The 16,196-nt window shown below is 51.7% G+C and overlaps 8 protein-coding genes across 8 annotated transcripts; 4 read left to right on the forward strand and 4 right to left on the reverse strand.

Annotated features, from left to right (window-relative positions):
- Positions 1-133: 133 nt before the first annotated feature.
- VTP21DRAFT_10090 (uncharacterized protein) lies at positions 134-2,562 on the forward strand (the record flags this gene model as incomplete). The annotated part of the gene is made up of 8 exons (XM_069389388.1): positions 134-202; positions 278-747; positions 814-1,032; positions 1,100-1,190; positions 1,261-1,374; positions 1,436-1,537; positions 1,622-2,068; positions 2,152-2,562. 8 exons carry the CDS (start codon positions 134-136, stop codon positions 2,560-2,562), a joined length of 1,923 nt encoding a protein of 640 aa, XP_069253816.1.
- A 553-nt stretch (positions 2,563-3,115) lies between these two features.
- VTP21DRAFT_10091 (uncharacterized protein) lies at positions 3,116-4,157 on the reverse strand (the record flags this gene model as incomplete). The annotated part of the gene is made up of 2 exons (XM_069389389.1): positions 3,116-3,549; positions 3,626-4,157. 2 exons carry the CDS (start codon positions 4,155-4,157, stop codon positions 3,116-3,118), a joined length of 966 nt encoding a protein of 321 aa, XP_069253817.1.
- Positions 4,158-4,639: 482 nt separating this feature from the next.
- Positions 4,640-5,205, reverse strand: VTP21DRAFT_10092 (uncharacterized protein; the record flags this gene model as incomplete). The annotated part of the gene is made up of 4 exons (XM_069389390.1): positions 4,640-4,760; positions 4,837-4,949; positions 5,024-5,083; positions 5,155-5,205. The coding sequence occupies 4 exons, from the start codon at positions 5,203-5,205 to the stop codon at positions 4,640-4,642; spliced, it is 345 nt and encodes a 114-aa protein (XP_069253818.1).
- A 115-nt stretch (positions 5,206-5,320) lies between these two features.
- On the forward strand, positions 5,321-6,495 carry VTP21DRAFT_10093 (uncharacterized protein; the record flags this gene model as incomplete). Its single annotated transcript, XM_069389391.1, has 4 exons — positions 5,321-5,652; positions 5,735-5,872; positions 5,955-6,197; positions 6,291-6,495. 4 exons carry the CDS (start codon positions 5,321-5,323, stop codon positions 6,493-6,495), a joined length of 918 nt encoding a protein of 305 aa, XP_069253819.1.
- A 482-nt stretch (positions 6,496-6,977) lies between these two features.
- Positions 6,978-7,908, reverse strand: VTP21DRAFT_10094 (uncharacterized protein; the record flags this gene model as incomplete). The annotated part of the gene is made up of 2 exons (XM_069389392.1): positions 6,978-7,359; positions 7,433-7,908. 2 exons carry the CDS (start codon positions 7,906-7,908, stop codon positions 6,978-6,980), a joined length of 858 nt encoding a protein of 285 aa, XP_069253820.1.
- A 310-nt stretch (positions 7,909-8,218) lies between these two features.
- VTP21DRAFT_10095 (uncharacterized protein) lies at positions 8,219-8,662 on the forward strand (the record flags this gene model as incomplete). Its single annotated transcript, XM_069389393.1, has 4 exons — positions 8,219-8,236; positions 8,295-8,403; positions 8,478-8,580; positions 8,638-8,662. The coding sequence occupies 4 exons, from the start codon at positions 8,219-8,221 to the stop codon at positions 8,660-8,662; spliced, it is 255 nt and encodes an 84-aa protein (XP_069253821.1).
- A 165-nt stretch (positions 8,663-8,827) lies between these two features.
- Positions 8,828-15,082, reverse strand: VTP21DRAFT_10096 (uncharacterized protein; the record flags this gene model as incomplete). The annotated part of the gene is made up of 4 exons (XM_069389394.1): positions 8,828-8,956; positions 9,040-9,539; positions 9,618-12,431; positions 12,493-15,082. The coding sequence occupies 4 exons, from the start codon at positions 15,080-15,082 to the stop codon at positions 8,828-8,830; spliced, it is 6,033 nt and encodes a 2,010-aa protein (XP_069253822.1).
- Positions 15,083-15,563: 481 nt separating this feature from the next.
- VTP21DRAFT_10097 (uncharacterized protein) lies at positions 15,564-16,109 on the forward strand (the record flags this gene model as incomplete). Its single annotated transcript, XM_069389395.1, has 1 exon — positions 15,564-16,109. One exon carries the CDS (start codon positions 15,564-15,566, stop codon positions 16,107-16,109), a length of 546 nt encoding a protein of 181 aa, XP_069253823.1.
- Positions 16,110-16,196: the final 87 nt, after the last annotated feature.

Genomic DNA, 16,196 nt, shown 5'->3' on the forward strand with positions numbered 1-16,196 from the left:
TACTCCTGGTTTTATTTTGTAACCAACAATCTGCTTAACTCGCTCAAACTTCCTCCTGGCTCTTTTCCATACTCCTAGCTCCACGAAACACTAGAAGTCAATAAATACACCTCTAATCTCCTTTTCATTCCCTATGGCCTCCCTTCGATTATCTGTCTCTAAGAGCATCCACCCGCCCGCATGGTCAGCGAGAGGGACCAGGGTAGGTTCCTAGAGCCGTTTTTTTTTTTGTGTTCACTAATCGCATTGATCGCTCATTAATTCGCATTTCTAACAGAAACTCACTGCCGGTCTCTACCGGAATTACTCTGCTGCCAATGCGGCGGCTGAGACGCCCATCATGGCAGACCCCACTGTGGGCCCTATGCTCCGTTTCCAGAAGAATCTCCCTCGGCTTCCGGTCCCCGCTCTAGCCGACACATGTCAGAAGTACCTTCAGACCGTGCGTCCCCTACTAAGCGACGAGGACTACGCCAAAACTCGTGCTGCGGTGGAGGAATTCCAGCGTCAGGGTGGCATTGGCGAGGAGCTACAGCGCAGGCTCCTTGCAAAGGCCAACGATCCCAATGTGGTGAATTGGCTTGAGGATTGGTGGAACGAAGTGGCTTACTTTGGATATCGCGATCCCGTGGTGGTATATGTGAGCTACTTCTTTGCTTATAAAGATGATCCAGTTAGACAAGCTCCCGCTGCACGCGCTGCTGGGATCGTGACCGCTGCGCTGGATTTCCGTCGCCAGGTGCTCTCGTAAGTCGATGATGTCATCTCATTTGCGCATGGATGTGTCGGTTCTGACCCGTTTTTTGTAACCAGGCAAACTTTGGAACCCGAATATGCTAAGAAGCAGCCGCTTTGTATGGATTCGTACAAATGGATGTTTAATGCATGCCGCATCCCAAAGAAGCCTTCCGACTATGAGGCCACTTATGATCCCACCATTAATAATCACATTGTTGTCATTCGTAACAACAAATTCTATGTGGTTGATGTTGTGCACGACGGCAAGCAACTCTCCACCGCTGAGCTGCAAAAGTACGTTTGCACTTTACTATTCTTAACTGAATGGATTATTAATCTCCATCGCTGCTTGACGCAACAGGCAATTCGAGCATATAATAAACAGTGCCGGAAACGATAAAGGCACGCCCATTGGTATTCTCACCGCTGATAACCGTGATAACTGGGCCGACGTAAGCAATTTTTTTATTTTCTTTTCATAATCACAACCAAGGTTCAACTATGAACTCGACACCTACATAGAGCCGTGAGCTGCTCATCAATGCCTCCCCGCAAAATAAGGAACTGTTGAAGAAGATCGAAGGCTCGATCTTTGCCGTATGCCTTGACGATTCAAGGCCCACCACCCGAGATGAGGTATTTCAATAGCTTTACCCCCACTTCCATCCGTCCACTTATGCTTCAAATATGCCAACAGATAAGCAGAGCCTGCTGGCACGGCGATGGACGCAATCGCTTCTTTGATAAATCATTGCAATTCATTATTTTTGATAACGGAAAAGCTGGGTTCATAGGCGAGGTAAATGACTTTTTTATAGCTCTCCCCCTGGATAGAAACCCCAACATTTGCTTACTCAACATAAACTCCGTCTCTGAACATTAGCACTCTTGCATGGATGGCACTCCCGTTGCTCGCTTGAACGACTATATCTGCGAGGGCCTCGCAAAGAACAAGATTGATCATGGTTCTCCCTCCGTGCGATCCTCCCTTCCGGCACCGACCCAACTGGAGTTTGGCATCAATTCGAACGTTCTTCGAGAGATTGACCGCGCCTCTGTCGACTTCGAGAGCCTCATTGATAAACACGACTTACGCGTGCTCGCCTACGAGGGCTACGGGAAAAACCTGATCAAGAAATTCCGATTGAGCCCCGACGCGTATGTCCAGATGATCATTCAGCTTGCTTACTATAAGGTCAATGGGGTTAGTCGGCCAACCTACGAGAGCGCTCAGACTCGCAAGTATCAGCATGGCCGCACCGAGACATGCCGCACCGTGTCGACGGACTCGGTCAAGTGGGTCCAGGCCATGGCCGACAAGAACATCACGGTAGGTCCTCCCTTCCCTCCGGGGTGATTGCGTGCGAGATGATGGACTCACCCTTTTATTTTTGTGCTCGCTTTTCTCGCTAGCCTGAGGTCAAGGCGGAGCTGGGACGCCGCGCGATCAATTCGCATGTCAAGTATATGGCCGACTGTGTCGAAGGTCACGGTGTCGACCGCCACCTCTTTGGCCTTCGTATGCTGCTCCGTCCCGAGGAGCCCAAGCCGTCCATCTTTGTGGACCCTGCCTACTCGTATTCGTCACACTGGTTCCTGTCGACATCACAGCTTTCTTCGGAGCACTTCGAGGGCTACGGCTGGGGTGAGGTAGTGCCCGATGGGTTCGGAATTGCCTATATGATCAAGAACGACTCGCTGCATTTCAACGTGGCGAGCCTAAAGACCATGCCCAATGCGCAAATGCACAGCGCCCTCCGCCAGGCGGCCGAAGAAATGCGGGCCGTATTTGAGAAGGAGTTGAAGGCAAAGGCAAGCTTATAAATCCAAAACGATTCATGGAAAAGTAAAAGAGAGAGATGAAAAAATTTTCTTGGTTGTTTATTTCATGATCATATTCTATCTTTTTTTTTTCCTTTAGTTTATATATTCCACAACCGATTCATTATTTTTTTTTTTTGCTGTTTGCTATCTTTTTTAATAGATACTCAAATAAACCTCTCCCCCCATAAATAAATTGAATAGATGATAGGCACAGTGGAACAAACAATAATAATAATCTCGCTTGATATTGGGATGGACTTGTAGGAAAATCATCCCGGCAACTCGAACCAACCAACCACCAAAAGCGACAAGGCAGACCCCATTTCGAGGTAGTTTTTAATATCAAACCTGGCGATTTGAAGGTTAGCCCGACGCGGTTTTGTCAATGACTTAGAGCAATTCGGTTGAAGCGGTAATCACAGTATATTTTTAGAAGTAAAATGGGCGCGCGTGTTTTAGAATAGAAATAGGTCATCCCAGTTTGCAAAGAAAAGCCAAAGGGTACAGAACGAATGAATCTAAGATTAATTTTTCATTTCTCCCACAGGCCCTATCAAAATAAGCCGGGAATGATGACCCATCGTCCCTTCGGGAACGTTCTCTTCATTTTCTCCGCCCCGAACCGCTCTTGGTACCACTGCGCCGTTTCGTAGCCCACCAGAGACAGATCCGATACCGTGAAGAGAAGGCAGAGCCACAGAGAGAGGATCTTGCCGCCGGTCAGCACCACCAGCGAAAAGTACACCAGAATCTCAGCGAAGTAGTGCGGCACGGTGATGAATTCAAACCAGTCTCCGCGGGGGATGACATATCTTTCTTGCTGGGTGGAAGCTCCCTGCGGACTGGGTTTCTTCTGGCGAAGCGAAGCAAGTATACGATGGCACCGATACTGATGATAGGCCGCATACCCGTAGAGGAGTAGGGCGACAACGTGTCGAGGCCGAGAGATAAGCCAGCCATCGCCCAAAATGTTCACCTGAGAGAAGTCTATGATGTCCAACCACTTACACGCTTAGAATATAAGATGCCCACCACAAAAAGCCGCAAGCCCAGGGGGCGTTACCTTTAGACCAAATGCCCAGATTCGCGGCCCCCTCCACCCACGCCCCAAAAACCACCCCCGTGTAGAATGTGAAGCCCACTGCGTAATGAGCGATGTTCATAAGCGCGTTGGAATGCTGCTGTACGAAGTAGGTTTCGTACAGGCGTCTCGTGACTTGCGCCAGGACGATCAAAATCGCCAAAATGCATTCGTTAGCCGGCTGCTTGTAAGCAAATGCGATGGCATCCCATTTCCTAAGCTCCTGCAGCATGGGTCCGGAAAGATCGCGGCGTAGAGCCCAGAGAAGCTCGATGTCCACATAGACTGCGAGCAGAAATGCATACAGGTAGAAGTGGTTGAACCAACGCTTCGGCACCATTAAAGGACGGAGCCACCATGCTGCCTCGCGATTGGGTCCATCCAAGAGTTTGCCGTACTTGATGAAATTACGTGACAAAAAGGGGATGCAGCGAAGGACAACGCAGAGTAGGATAAGGATCGAGAGGAGGATAGAAGGAATATACAACGGGTGGAATTTGTCTACTGGAATCATCGTTGTGATCTAGGCAGCGTATAGTTTCGATTTCCCTTGAATTTTTGTTAATCTCACGTGAATCGCTCCCTAGAGCAGTACAGTTGGTTTTTCCTAAGGTCCGATTTTCGCTCTATCTCTGGGCCGCCATTTGCAGGCAGCCGCAAGCATTCCCATTTGGCCCATAGCCACAATATTCTTTATCGGTGTCTGAAGGGTGGCGAGAGGAGGGGAGGGGATGCATTAGACAAGCTTATCCAGCCGTTTATCTGAACTGGATCACATAAATCCAGTCAATATTCAATACGCGTATATCGTTTCCGTCAAAGTTTGGCGATTTTTTTTTCTAAGAAACAAACACAAACCTAGCAGTCAAGGGCGCGACCATTTCCAGCTCAAATTCCGCCGAGCAGAGTTTCCGTGCTAACCGCATAAGTATTTATTTTATTGACATAACGTATGGGCCTTGTGGGTCGATTATCGAGACTTGACAAGTACAAATATTAGCTAACGTGTCTTTTGGTGGGAATTTTGGGGACGATATTCCTCCGATTCTCAGCGCACTGAGACACAATCCCAATATTCAAGCACCTAAGCACCAGGCAGCGGCGGCCCTCTGGGGAACTGTAAATGGTGCGGGTCAGATGGATACACGATACACTAGTCAATTGGCGTGCTGCGCTACTCTGGTGTTCTCTACCGAGAGCAAGCTTCATTTAAAGCGGTGTGGATAGAGGCGACCATCTTGGGCGGTGGTGGCCCAGCAAAGTTGGGTGCAGTGCGGGCGCGTTCGACTGAGATCCTCCGATCTACCTAGGAAAGCAGCATCCCATGTGACGTGCATTGCTGCCCACTTGCATGTCGAGTATCTCGCCGGGCTGTCATACTGGACGGCGTAGCCACTCACCCACCAAGAGATTTGCGGAGAAGGCCGCCTCATTGATGGGCTTCAAGCCACCGCATCCCTTTCCCGGCCGAGGCCACCAGGGGGAGAGGAGGGGGCCGAGGAGAGAATTACATTTGATGTGTTGATGTGATCTGGACCACTCCGAACGAATTCAAACTCCATGATTTCGTGGATTCAGAGCAATTTTTCATTTTTTTACATTTCACCCCGAGCAAGCCGACCATTAAAACTCTCTCCAGTTTTCTCTGAGAAACAGTAACAGTCTATAGAGAAAAGAATGGATCACGCTTCTCTCGACCCACATCATCAGCATTCGCAGCAGCAGCAGCCCCCGCAAGGCGGCAAGCTCCCCCAATCCGTCACCCTGCCCCCTCCTTCTGTACTGCTCCCGCACACCTCCCCCGGCACAATGACATCCCATGGTAATCCTCCTCCTCCCCCTCCACTCCATGCCTCTCCCCATAGCCTTTCCGGAATGCCCGCCGGATATGCACACTCTTCTCCCTCTGCCCTCGATGCCTCACTGCCCAAGCGAGCTCGACTGGAGGATAATGGGCATGCTCCAAGACAGCAGACGGGGGGAGCCGCACCAAACTTTGATTCGAAGCGGTATCGTTGACATTCCCAAAATTCACTGCCAGAAAGTTGAAGCAAGTAGTAATGTTTCGACTCCCTTTTCTTTTGCTATTAGCACATACGAGCTTATCGTGTGCCAGCAACCCCAGAGGGCTCGCATGTGTGGTTTCGGCGAGAAAGATCGTCGCCCCATCGATCCCCCTCCTATTGTGCAACTGATTGTGCGCGATGAGAACGGCAATATAGATCTAGAGTGAGTACCCCATTGACGCCTTTGTTGTTGTTTTTCAGTCGTCCTCCAACCCCTGCATCCTATTGTTGCTTTTGCGATCTAGCACCCTTCAAAATCCATTCTTTGTTCTGCATGTCACCCTTTGGTCCGAGGATGGGCGCGAGGAGCGCAACATAATTTATGATCCGCCCCGCTGCACGCGTGTCCTGATGGGCTCCCTGGTTGCATCTCCGAGCCTGCTACGCAATCCCGAGGGTGAGCAGGGATGTTATTTTGTATTTCCTGATTTATCTATTCGCACGGACGGGCGCTACAAGCTGAAGTTCAGCCTGATGAAGCTGGGCGAGTATGTGTTTTGGAGACGGAAGGGGGGGCAATTGGGTCTCAACCGGAATACTCACATCAATTCTCTCTCTTTTTTTTTGTGCCTATAATCTAGTGAGGAAACGCTGACCGATGGCAACGCAGCCATCATTGCGCAGGCATTCTCCGACATTTTCACGGTCTACAGCGCCAAGAAGTTCCCCGGGATGACGGAGTCGACCGAGCTCTCCAAGGCCTTTGCTCGGCAGGGGCTCAAGATTCCAATCCGAAATGATGTGCGCTCCAAGAAGCAAGGCGATCAGGCTGCCTCCCCTTCGTGAAGTGTAATGTAATTTTCCTCCCCCCCACCCCCCCTTCCTTCCAGCATTCTGTGTACATTACTTAGTGAATCTTAATAAACCACCTTTTCTGTACGTGGTGGAGAATCTTGAACGTCCCTTCCTTGGCGCCACCCTACTGTGTTTAAACCTTTAGGCCCTTCTTCGCGACAAGGGGGTCTTCGGTTCATTTATTTTATCCGCAAATACTTCTATAGAATAATAGTAGTCATAAAATACACTGGAAACGATAGGCATGAGACATCTATTACAAAATTATCCAAAGACAAATTGATGATTATCGAGGTAAGCCAAATCATTGGTATGGAATCACTGTTGGTTGGTGGGTGGCATTTTATAAGAAAAGAAAAAGAAACAAAGAAACGCAGGTATTAAGATTACAGAATGGGGATGGGGAGGAAAGGGGAGAGGAGGGGAGGGGAGGGGGGAGGGAATTGATGTTTCTAAAGGACATACACTTTCTATCACGGATGCAACTGTTGCATATCAAACGGAAATCCACGAAAATCGGTTGCGCTTTCTCCATAACTACTTCTCGCAAAGTTTCCCCCGCCAAAGTGGCCTGCGGGCCGACCGGCGAGCTCGCCGTGGACGTATCGCTTTAACCGGGCCTCTAGCTCCACGCTGCGCGTGGCCTGCTCGTGAATCTGCTGCTGGAGCACGCGGATGTAGTCCACGCTCTTTCGCAGAATGATGCCCTTGTTGGGGCGAGCGGTTTCGACCAGCCAATCCGGAAGTAGCGACGAGAGCTCTTGGATTTTCTCGTTGATGTGGTCGCGCCGCCGGCGCTCGACAGCATTATGCGATTCGCGGCGGCGGCGTCGGCGCTCGTACAGCAGCTGTTTTCTATACTCGGAAACACAGAGGTCAGTACCAGCCAACCACCAACCATAAAGATTAAGTCAATGCGGTGACTCACTGTCGTAGGAGCTCCTCTTCGTCCAGCTTCTTGTCTTCCTGCACCTCGCCCGGCTTCTTCTCCTCTCCCCCATTCTCCTTGATGTCCTCTAGGATCGGTGGCTCCGGCGAGAAGGGGCTCTCCGGAAATGAGTCGTCCCCGGCACAGTATAGGCTGCCGCTCTCGAAGGAATGCAGCAGCTCAACCGGCAGGGAGTGGCTTTGGGAGGGAAACTCTAGCACGGCATTGGCGGGGCGGTTGCGCCGCGCGGGTATAGAAATGGCACGCGGGGCAGGATTGGCGGGCGCGGTCGTGGGAAACTCGGGGGTTGTTGGAGTGTGCAGGTGGGTGGCAAGTGAATAGTAGTGCATTTCTCGCAGGCCCCCATCGGGTGCCATTGCGGCTGCCGCGGCTGCGGCAGTCTCTGGTGGCTGCCCGGGGGAGAGGGCCTTCATTTGTGACAGGAATTGCTGCATCATAGCCTCGTCATGCTCCATGACGGCGGGATAGATTCTCAAGGGCGCTTATGATGGTGGGGGTGTGTGGAAGGGGGGCGGGGATGCCTGTGGGGGGGGGGATTGGGGGAGGATGGGAATGCAGGATAACGATGGTGGTTGGGCGTAAGGCACCGAGTAAAAGAATTACATGACAATGTTAGACAAAAAATGGAGTTTAACGAGCCCCACAAAAGTAACTCGTGGGAAAGTCCTCGGGTGGCTTATAAAGTTAGAAAGGGGACGGCCCTACCACTAGCGAGAGAAAAGGAGGTTGAGCGGTGTCGGGTGAATTTAAATTTGGATTCCAAGGATGAGCCAAAGCCAAAAGGTAGTGCTCTATTCCACCTTTGTTTATTTTTACCTTAGGCTTTATTTTAGTGTACTAGCTCTGGTCGAGAAAAGCATGCGATGCGATCCAAGCACCACGTCCCCCTTTCCCTTCGGAGCCAACAGAGCATAGCCACGCCTCCCAACAGCATGTGCTCGTCCGACTTTGTATTTTTTTTTCCGTTTGTTTGTTTTATTTCCGTTCTGATCCCATCGAGTTTATCCCCCCTCCTCTCACCTAGGGTTGCCTCTCGATTTGTTCACCTTGGGGAGAATAGACTCGGCTCTCACATGGACACCTGCCAGATTCAACCGCCAAGGCCTGATTCGGGGTACAATGGGATGGTAACGATGCAACGCTAAAATTTCCGCGATCTTTTATCTCTTTGATGCCATCGGAAGTCCGGATTACGATCCCATGCAATGAGTGGTCGGATGCTGGTCATGATAAGATAATATAGGAAAATATATTATGTAAAAACGATAAATCTACAGGGAAAAAAAAAAGAGTTCATTTCTTATGTACAAAGGATGAAAAATGAAAAAAAAAGTTTGCGGTATTTATATGTAAACTTCAATAAGCTCTGAAGGATTAATTTTGATCCCTTCGCCTTCGCTCCACGGCATGCCGCACAATGGAAGCAACGGTTCCCCCGAAAGGAAGGTGTGGTGCAGACGCGCTGAAACTCTTCTCGTCCAGCTGCATCAGGTCTTCCCAGCTCTATGGATAGAGCAATATACAAACAAAATAAACAAAACAAAAATTATTATCAGCCTCGTCCAGTGTCAATCCGGCCAACTTACCCGTAAGCGGTGCTCCACCGTGATGGCGGTGCATTCGACCAAGCACTCCACCGCTTCCAAGAGCAGCTCGTCGGTCAGTCCATATCGCTCCCCATAGCCCCAGCCGGGCTTATGATTGGTGGCGATCAATTCTTTCAGACGGTCAATGACCCATGCATCCAAATTGCGCGAAAACAAGCGATCCTCCTCGCTCTTCTGCTCCTGCTGGGCGATATAGCCGCCGTCGTACCGCTCAAGCTCAACCGCATCGTAGTCAAAGTCGTCAAACTCCACATCGTATTCGACGTCGTGCTCGGAGGGGTCGAGCTGGCTTGCTCGCACCCCACAAGCGGCGGATTGCGAGGAGGGCCTATCGCGGTTTGATTCGCCAGACTGACTCTCCAAACTGTTCTGCTTAAGCGACGCGTTGTGGATCCGAACCAGCCCGCGTAAGTAGCGTATCGCGCACAATCGGGCCGACGGGGGGAACGGCTGGACTGGGTTTAGAATGGTTTTCACGACTTTGGTAAGCAAAATAAAAGTGGCAAGTTAACAACGGGTTACACGGGCGTCAAACAAGCCAAATGAGCCTCACAAACCTAAGCTCAAGTAGATGGTGGAGGGAATCCGCAAACTATAGGACGCCAGCTTGGCCAGATATCCAAAGCATGCCTGGATCAGCTCCAACAACTGCGACTGCTTTTCATGCCACGCCTCACGCTCGGCATCGTTGCGAAACACCTGCACGGGCGCCTGCTGATGCTTCGGGGGAGGAGGTTGCTGCGGGTCGCGTTGCAAGAAGATGGGCGCAATCACCGGCATGTCCCGCCGTATCTCTTCCCGGACGAACTCGGCGCACAAGAAGGTAAGTTGTTCGTCCAGGTGGGCTACCACGGGGGACACGTCGTCCCCATGGTACTGCAGCACATTTCCCAGCAGTGCGAAAGCCTCGAGCGCGATGCGGCGGGCAACCGCATCGCTCTCTTCGAAGCGAAGGAAGCTCTTCATTTGGACGACGGACCGCGGCTTAATCTCGGGCGGGACGGTGTGCGCAGTCAGAAGCGAGATGTTGTAGTGGTTCGCAAGCGAAGTGTACCGGGGAGAGGCAATAGACGTGTTGTGAAGGGTGCTGGGGCTCTTGCCACCAGCCGCGGTTGAAGTCTCGTTGATCGTCATCACATGGGTTGGTGTTAGGCGCGAGAGAAATTTGTGGATGCCCTTCCTGAGCCGGTCTGCATCGGACTCGCCACGAGAGACCGCATCGAGGCATTGCTTGCACTGTTGGTCGACGGCCAGGTGCATCAACTTCAGGAAAATGTGAAAACATGTGTCGCGCTCTGAGAGGGTCTGGGGGATGGTGCCGTTGAAATGCTGGAAGAAGAGCGGAAAGGACGAGCCCGATTCCTCCTCCGTGGCAAGATCGCACATCTTGCGTCTTTCGAAAAACCGATACAGACGCAGCACCAAAGAGGCGTGTGGAGTCCAGCCCCATCGGGTCTGCAACTCATGGCATCGGATGAAGACTGCCCGCACGTGGCGATCAAAGGCGGCAACATGTCTGCGAGTTTTGCTTGGTGAGCGCGCCAGCCAGTCGTTCCGAGCAAATAGGGGGTTCATCGCGAGCAACTGCTCGATCAATTCCCAGTTGGGGGGCACCGCCGCCTCTGCGAACGACACGCCATCCAGATTAAACTGGAAAAGTGGTAGCAACGAGAAGAGGAATTCCCAACCTCGCTCAGACCCGCGCCAAGCCTCTCCATTTTCCCCCGGCGCGGGGAAGGCCTCCAAGAAACACCGATTAAAGACGGTCCAGAAATCTTTCATCTCGGGCGGCAACACAACATCAGTGCCACCTTTGGAGAGTTTGCGTTGGTTTAGCAGGTTGATCAAGCAGATCCACACGCCGGCCACGGCGTCATGCTGAGTCAACGAATCCCGAATGGTGGTGGTCGCCGGGGGGAATCGGCCGAGAAGAGTGATGCGCAGCGAGCGCGATCCAAGCCGGATCAGATATTTTACTAAGTCGTTGATCTGCGCTTCAAAAGAGAGGGCCTCCCCCTCGCCCTCCACGCCCCCTCCCTCTCCCTCACCCCCTATGCTATTTTGGGCATAGCTACGATAGGCCCACTCCGTCACGTGCCAGCGCACCATCAGCAAAGCTCGGCCACTACGCACTGCATCGATCTCCTGAGGTAGATTCTTTTCGAATGCAGACACCTTTTGCAGCAGTGTCGAGATCTCGGTGCCAATGACGGCGAGAAAAATGGTCCGCTCTCGCACGTCCATTGTGGGCACAATTTGTGCCAAACAGGTCGAAACAAACGTGAAAAAGGCCCGGCACTCACTCAGGATCGCCGTAATATTGTCGGCGTGCTGCGGGTGGGAATGGCCCGTGATTTGCATGTCTGCTTCGACCAATTCTCCAAGCCGGGTGGCAAGCTGGAAAAAGAGCGGGGGCATCAGACGGAGGATTTCCCGGGTGTTGTTCTGCAACTGGATCGGGGTGCCAAAGACACGGAATTCCTGGGCCGCAGTGGTATCGGGTGGCTCCTGATGCTCAGATGCAGAGAATTCTAGAAGGTGTCGAAGCGATCCCTGCCCAATGTAGGTATCCGAGGTGAATGAAAACCCAGAGGGCAAACGCTCCATCCCAAAATTCACGAGAGGGGTGGTATCCGGTGGCCACCAATCCTCCTCCTCTTTGCTCCCATCATCGTTCGCATCTGCCGCAGAAGCAGAGATGGGAGCGGGGTCTGCGGCAACTTGAGCGAATGATTTAGTAGAGAGCGCTGGGGGAGGAGGGTGTAAAGTACCATTCCGCTGCTCATGGGGATCTGGTATATGCTCATGGAAATCAGGGGCCGGAGACGATGCTATATGCACACCTTGAGCATTTAACTCAGACCTGCGTTGGAGACGGCGACGATCCACAGATACTGGAGGGACCACAAATTCTCGAGACGTGCCACTCGAGGACTTGTGCGATCGTGGTGGAAGCTGCTGCTTGTGTGCGCGCCTCCTCTCCTCTGCCGCATGGGCGTTGTCAACTGCTTGGACCCGGATGGGCCCGGTTGCGGAGCTGTCCCTTTCATTTGCATTCCCCCTCCTCTTGGAAATCTCACCGTCGTGTGAAGCTGTATGGACTGCCAGGCGAGTTTGGCCTTGTGCATGGCTGGCCTCTCTTCCCATCATCTGGAGCAGACCGCGTACCCAGTCGGATTGGTTTACTGCCCTATGGCTCTCATTCTCCACGCGCAAAAATTTCCATCGTGAATTGGAGCTGTTGCTCTCAGAAGGCAGTCTGGAAGTAGCGGAACCGGCATGCGAAGAATTTCGACCTGCAGAACGTGGGCGGGACGTGGCGCCGGAGGGTTTCGAACGAGGGGGTAGACGTGCGATTGCATTGGTTGCCTCTGTAATTTTGCAATAAATCATCAGTTACCAAATGATAAAGCTCGAAGAATGGGTCACTACCTTGACGAGTGAAGGATTTTGGATAGGAGAGCCTAGACTGCTTCAGCCGAGGTTGGCGAGTTGTATTTGGGGTGGTCCGCTTGGACTTGGCAACAGACCTCCGAGATCCAATCCCATATGCCCGGGTACGTAGGGTACCCCGCGCAGCTGAACTTGATCCAAGCCGATTTCTTGCTCGTTGCACGATCCCCAAGCGCGTCTGTCGAAGTCTTTTTCGACTTTGGACGCTGGATGGAGAAGCCGGGCGTCGGGTGATCATGCGGTTAATAAGATCGCGCTCATAAGCTAGATCTCCAGGGTCGCTTATTGCGTACTCGGGAGAGCTAGGGTCAGACCCTAGGGGTGGCCAAGCTCGCCAATCGAGGTCGCTGTTATAGGCTCCTTCATCATCGATTTCTCCGTTACTGCCTTCGCGGTCTTCCTCTTCCCCGTTGTCTTCATTTTCTTCGTCCGTAAAGACATCATTGACTCCCGCGAGGTGCAGAGAGAGATTCAGAGGCGGAGGAAGTGGAGGAGGGCTGGACGGTCTATCTTTGTATACGGGATATGGGGAAATAGCTGATATATTTTCGGGCATAGGTGTTTCCGAGACCCGGTCCACAGGATCTCTTTGTTCCTCTCCGTTCGGATGATCATTAGGACCCGCTGACGGGTACTCCACAGGGGGCGAGGGTCGTTGTGAAGGGAATCGGGCCCGTCGCCGTGACTCCAGTTGCTCTCGTCGTGTACGCTCGCGTCGCAATGCGTCTTCGCGGAGTTGACGCTGGTATACTTTGGTGAAGGATGAGGGAAGTATCCCTTTTAGCCGTTTCTTATTTACCTGTCGCACATCCGTGATGCGTTTATGATGGCTCTGGTGGTAGTGAGAGTTTATCAGCTGGCGAATGTTTGCTGCTCTCGCGCCCAACTCACCGCTTTCCTCCTCTCTCACTTGCACATCACTAAGCTCCTCCTCATCGCTACTTGGTTCAAGATCACTCGAGGCCAGAATTCGTCGAACTTTTCTTTGGAAACGGTTGCTTTTGGAGGACACATGGGGCTGGGATTTTGTATTTCCATCGCTGTCATACTCTGTGGGATGACGGGAAAGATATGATTGGGCTCCCCCAGCAGAAGTCGAGGGTATTCCAGAAAGCAGTTCAGACATGTTTGGGAGCTCGTCATCTCCGCTGTCTACAAGCTGTCCCTCCTCGTCCACCCTGTGCTCAGCGTTGGATTCCAGCGTCCGCCGACGCTTCCTATGGTCTTTCTGAGGAGCATCTGCCTTCTTTCGCTTCTCCGCGCGTTTTCTATGGAACACATTGGCTCCTAGGGTTGCATCCGAGCCATTTGATCGGGAAGTTCTTCCCACCCCCCTTCCTCGCTGAATGAGCTGGCGCCTAACATTTCTCCCGTAAGTATAAGGCAATGGGCGTCTCAGCCGAGAAACTTTGTCAGAGCGTTGCAGAGATCGTCTAGTGGCAGAATAGATCGAGTTTTTGATTTTGATACGAGCGTTCCTCCTCTTAGACTGCATAGCTGTTTCCGTGCCCCCAGCCTCTATTGCCTCCACATAGTCTGGGTCAAAAAACACGCCTCTATACCGGCGCTTGTGAGACTCTACTGAAGCTTCTTCTGAGTTGGAGCCAGGGAGCGTGCGACCAATTAGTTGGTAATACTTTACTTTATCGACAGTGTATGGATGAAGTTGGAGCTGAGTACGTTTACGGAGCGAACGCTTGGGTTCTTGAATTGCGGTTGTATGCGCATCAATCGGGCCGGCTACACGGGTGTTTGCAATATCCGCTCCATTGTCCTCCTCAATTCCCTTCCCGTCAAGCACATGACCAACAGCAGGGGCATTATTTCCTGCATTTAGAATAGGAAAGTATTCCATGATGGCCTCAGGTGGGGATGAAGGCGGAAGGGTATCGAGATCAGCGGGTAATTGTTCCGTCTCCACTACATTCAAGTTGGGGCGCGGCACTGAGTTTCCAATTTCCTCCGGCGGTGAAAATACTTGGTCCACAGTGTCCGTTGGCAAAGAATCGGTCGGGAGAGTAATGGCAGGTTGGGAGGCTATCCTTACAACTTGTTCGAGTCTTTCAGCATGATCAACTTGCGCAGTAGGCGCAGTTTTACTTCTCGGGAGCGAAATCGGCAGTGGAATGAAAGAAGAACTACGCATTACATTTGAAGGTGGAATGGGTATCGTGGAGGGAGGAGAACAAGAAATCCTAGCTATCGATGCTGAATCCATGGTGGCGTGGTCCGTAAGAATGGGAGAGTGCTGGATCAAGATGGTCTGCGAAGAGCCATCGTAGATCTGAGATGACTCGGATGGTGAGGCGAGGCTTGCGAATGATTGTGGTGATTCAGGGATCAGAACTGGATCCTGGGGTGGGGGCGATGTCGGCTGGATGGGGCTGCTCACCACGGTTGGATCAACCGAGGGCAGGCAGCTCAGAGAGAGAAGTCCCCCACCTTCGACATGGCGCTTCGCCTGTTCAACCGCGGCGAGATCCACCGATTCCTCCTGTTGCTGTTGTTGGTTGATTGCTTTAGGGCGTTTATCTGCAATAGATTCATCTTTATTTAATTCTAGTTGCATCAGCCTAACAGCATAAGGAGGAATGATAAAAAGGAAAACTATTATTATCAAAGTATCGAAAACGACGTGTCGAGTCTAGTTTATTACGCGAGCCCACCATCGACGCGTTTTTTTGCTCCTTTACGTGACTCTGCTACGACTCACGGTATTCAAGGAAACCTAACCTATGACTTGAGAACCCTAACCTAATTGCAGCCTCGAATGAGGTGTTTTCGCCGCTCTACATTAATATCTGAGTGGAGTTTATCGCTGTGCACCGTTTCACATTTTCACCCGTGGCTTCAAGTATTGGACACAAATCCAAACGCGAAAAAGCAGGATAAAAACTGACCGATTCCCACTTTTTCCTCGATCTCCACTCTATTTCTCAGTAACTTTTCTTTTCTCCTCTCCCCATACTCCATCTCTTCTGACGCCGGCCGTCATCTGATATCCTCAGACGTTTTTTATTCACTCTTCTTAAACGTTCAACTAGCAAAACATGCGTTCCTACACCATCGCCACCATTCTTGCTCTCTTTGCACTATCCACCCTCACCGTCGCCCTTGAAATTCTCGTCGGTGCTGGGGGCCAGAATTATGACCCCCCGGAAGCAACGGTTCGCATTAATGAAACCATCACTTGGAAATGGCTTAAGGGCCCGCACACCGTTACCCGGTCCGCTAACGCTACCAATCCCTGCTCGCCATTCCCGGATGGATTCGTGGGAGGCAAATTTGACTCGGGATCCCTTTCTACCGGTACCTTCTCTATGCAATTTGACACTCCCGGTGTGGTGTGGTACTACTGCTCGGTGGGTCAACATTGCGCCAATGGAATGAAGGCCAAGATCACTGTCTTGCGTGCGGATGAACCTTTCCCTTCTAATGCCAACAAGCCTGCTTCCGCTTCTGCTCCAGCCGCGTCGGCATCAGCCAAGCCTCCCGGCAATTCATCTCCTGCCTATGGCGCTGCGGCTGGAGTGAGCCCAGGAGAAGCACTGAAAATGGCGCTCTTAGTTTTGGTCGGGTTCGTACTAGTTTTGTGATCAGAGTTGAATGTGATGAAGGAAAAAAAAATCAGTCGGGAATAGTTACTGAGCCCCCCTCCCCCTTTTATATCTTTAAAACGCTGT

Source organism: Calcarisporiella thermophila (assembly GCF_041956535.1).
Source record: "Calcarisporiella thermophila strain CBS 279.70 unplaced genomic scaffold VTP21scaffold_6, whole genome shotgun sequence".
Classification (NCBI taxonomy): domain Eukaryota; kingdom Fungi; phylum Calcarisporiellomycota; class Calcarisporiellomycetes; order Calcarisporiellales; family Calcarisporiellaceae; genus Calcarisporiella; species Calcarisporiella thermophila.